This window comes from Sceloporus undulatus, chromosome 4, assembly GCF_019175285.1.
Source record: "Sceloporus undulatus isolate JIND9_A2432 ecotype Alabama chromosome 4, SceUnd_v1.1, whole genome shotgun sequence".
NCBI classification, from domain to species: domain Eukaryota; kingdom Metazoa; phylum Chordata; class Lepidosauria; order Squamata; family Phrynosomatidae; genus Sceloporus; species Sceloporus undulatus.
This window is the reverse complement of record NC_056525.1, coordinates 134,908,483-134,911,510: the sequence shown is the minus strand read 5'-3', so window position 1 is coordinate 134,911,510 and position 3,028 is coordinate 134,908,483. Positions and strand designations below refer to the sequence as shown.

The window sequence follows — 3,028 nt, the reverse complement described above, 5'->3', positions numbered from 1 at the left end:
GAGCGAGGCACCATCTCAAACAAGGCTGAGCCCTCCGCTCCCTGAGAAGGGTAAAGGATTTGAGGGCTCTTGTCATTCTGGTCCAGGATAAAGACCTTCACAGTGGCAGTGCTGCTGAGGGGTGGGGAGCCTCCATCTTGGGCCTTCACCTCCACCTGAAACTCACTGCACTGTTCATAGTCGAAAGAGCGCTGAGCATAGATGATGCCAGTTTCAGAGTTAATGGAGATGTAAGATGAGATAGGCATCTCCTGAATGTTGCTTCTGAGGAGCGAGTAAGTGATTTGGGCATTGCGTTCCAGATCTGGATCTGAGGCTCGAACACAGAAAATTGAGGTTCCTGAAGGATTGTTCTCTGGTACAAAGGCAGTGTAAGAGGATTTCTCAAAGGCAGGGGAGTTGTCATTGATATCTGAAATCTTCAAGGAGATGGTCTTCTCTGTTGAAAGAGGAGGTGTGCCTTTATCTGTTGCTATGATAGTGATATTGTACTCTGGAGTGCTTTCCCTGTCCAGGGGACCATCTGTAAGAAGCTTATAGAGGTCATTCGAGGTTGACAGTACTTTAAATGGCAAATCACCTTTTAAATGACAAGTAATTTCCCCATTATTTCCAGAATCTCTGTCATTAATGTTAATAAGCGCTACCAGAGTTCCTGCTTCAGAATTCTCTGATATTGGGCTGGATAAAGAGGCAAGAATCACTTCTGGGGAATTGTCATTCTCATCTAACAGTTTTATTTCAACTTTACATTGAGCTGCTAATCCACCTCCATCCTTTGCTTCTACTGTCATCAAATATTTCTCTGTTTCCTCAAAGTCCAGAGACTCCTTAACTGTAATTTTCCCATTTTGTGAGTCCAAGTTGAATTTCTGGCGAGCACGTTCAGGGATGTTTCTAAATCCATAGCTGATCTGGCCATAGGAACCTGCATCTCTGTCTGTAGCTTTCACCTGTACCACTAAAGAACTACTTGGTGTATTCTCTCTCAATGTCACCATGTATATCTTTTGAGTGAAGACTGGTGAGTTGTCGTTGACATCAATGACAGTAATCCATATTTTGGCTGTCCCTGTTTTGGGAGGCTTCTCTCCATCCAGAGCTGTAAGTATTAAATGGAAACTGCTTTCACTTTCATAATCCAACTGTTTTTCTAGTACTAATTCTGCATATTTCTTTCCATCTTCTGTCTCTCTAATTTCCAAAATGAAATTCTTATTACTGTTCAGCTGGTAATCTTGTAGAGCATTCACCCCAATGTCAGGATCTTCAGCTTCCTCCAAAACAAATGTTGTTCCTGGCAAGGTTAATTCACTGATTTCTAGCTTGATCTCACTATGTATAAAATGTGGTGCATTGTCATTAATATCCTGGATCTCTACAGTTATATGAAAAATATTCATAGGATTTTCAGCCATCATTTCAAAACTGATGACACAAGATTCAGTTTCCCCACAAAGTGCCTCTCTATCAATCCTTTCATTTACATAAAGATTCCCATTTTCTGCACTAACAGTAAAATACTGCTTTCTACCTAGAGAAAGGATGTGCAGATTTCTATTGGCTATTTCTCCAGCTTTCAGTCTCAGATCTGTGGCTAGATTACCCACAAGGGAACCCTTTTCCATTTCTTCAGGGACTGAATACTGAATGTGCTCAGAGGCAGCTTTGCAGAACAAAGAGAAGAATAAGAGAAGTACTTGCCTTGGTAGCGATTTGCTGATCTCTTTGTATTTGTCTTCCATTCCACACAATAATGGGAAAATTTGCTTTATCCTCATTTGGTCTCTTCAAAAAAGCTGAAGAATTTCAAATTCCCATCACAATTCAGAAATACTTAACAAGGAAGTACTAATACTTTCACTGATTTCTCCTTCTCAGTATTGCAGCAGTTGTCTGTTCTTAAAATGATGAGATTGCATGTTCCTTTCTTCTGCTGTTTCCTTGATCTGCAGTGAATATGAGCCATCCCAAGCTTGGCAATTCCTCTCTGAGATCTGTGTTGGTCAACAGCGACACTGTGAGGTTTAGATGGAGAGCTGCAAGCTCTGTCTTGATATGGAAAAGATTTTTTTCCTGGCTGTTTTTATAGCTGCATATAAATGTTATGAGATAGAATAAGTTTAAATATTTTGTTGTTTGGGAATGAATATATATTTTTTATAATGCTGTGTGTGCACGTTTCAGTGGAATAAGTAAAAATGAACCTCAATGACAAAATCAAACTAGAAGACAAGCATAAATTTAAATGCTGAAGAACTGTATCTGAACATTTATGTTTCAAAGCAGTTGTTAATAAATCTGTGGCTTTAATTTTTCTTAAGATGGTGTCTCTTGCTTACCATGCAGGCACACATATACAGCTAAGTTCTCTGGTTTTTTGGGCCCGTGTCTGGTGCCAAGCTGTCCTTCTTAAGTGGAAGAGTGGCTATCACTGTTGCCAGGAAACACAGTATCAGCTTTGGGTGCTTCTTCTGTACTCCACACACTCCATCCCATGTTTCTGTCCATTGACAGCTCTACTAGACTTTTATATTTGTATTGATTTATATAAATCAATTATATGTTTAGAGACTTTTAGATTTAGAAGACTTGGAAATGTAATATCTACATTTTTATGTTGGGAAAATTGGTGCTGCAGATGCTCTGTGCTAACACAATATGGATACATTAATAATTAATATATTAGCTGTGAGCTTCTTAAACTAATTTTATTCACATTTTTGAAATGATACCATGAGCCATAGTGAGGTTTTCCACATGATCCCTCAACCTTACTTTCTTCACATTTTGATATTTTTGTTCAGCCACCTCCGCCCCCCCCAATAGTAACATAATTTGATGATTATGTTATAGCTTTTTTATATATCTTAATAAAGGTTTTACAATATTCTACCGAAGTTATGATGGGAAAAAAGACAAACCCAAAATCTAATATATCAGTGTAGCTGCAAATATTTTGCAAACAGATTAGTTTCACTTTAAACACTTACCTTTTTGCCATGTACACTGTAAAATCAAAAATGGT

The 3,028-nt window shown here is 38.4% G+C and overlaps 2 protein-coding genes across 15 annotated transcripts in view; both read left to right on the top strand.

Moving 5' to 3' along the window:
- LOC121928513 (protocadherin gamma-C5-like) overlaps positions 1-3,028 on the top strand; it is a 368,742-nt gene that overhangs the window by 131,382 nt on the left and 234,332 nt on the right. The window lies entirely within an intron of this gene.
- Positions 1-3,028, top strand: part of LOC121928039 (protocadherin gamma-B5-like) — a 7,606-nt gene that overhangs the window by 2,538 nt on the left and 2,040 nt on the right. Inside the window, exon 2 of the mRNA XM_042462225.1 lies at positions 1,956-2,020. Coding sequence (XP_042318159.1) covers positions 1,956-2,020 — 65 coding nt within the window. The remainder of the gene's footprint in view (positions 1-1,955; positions 2,021-3,028) is intronic.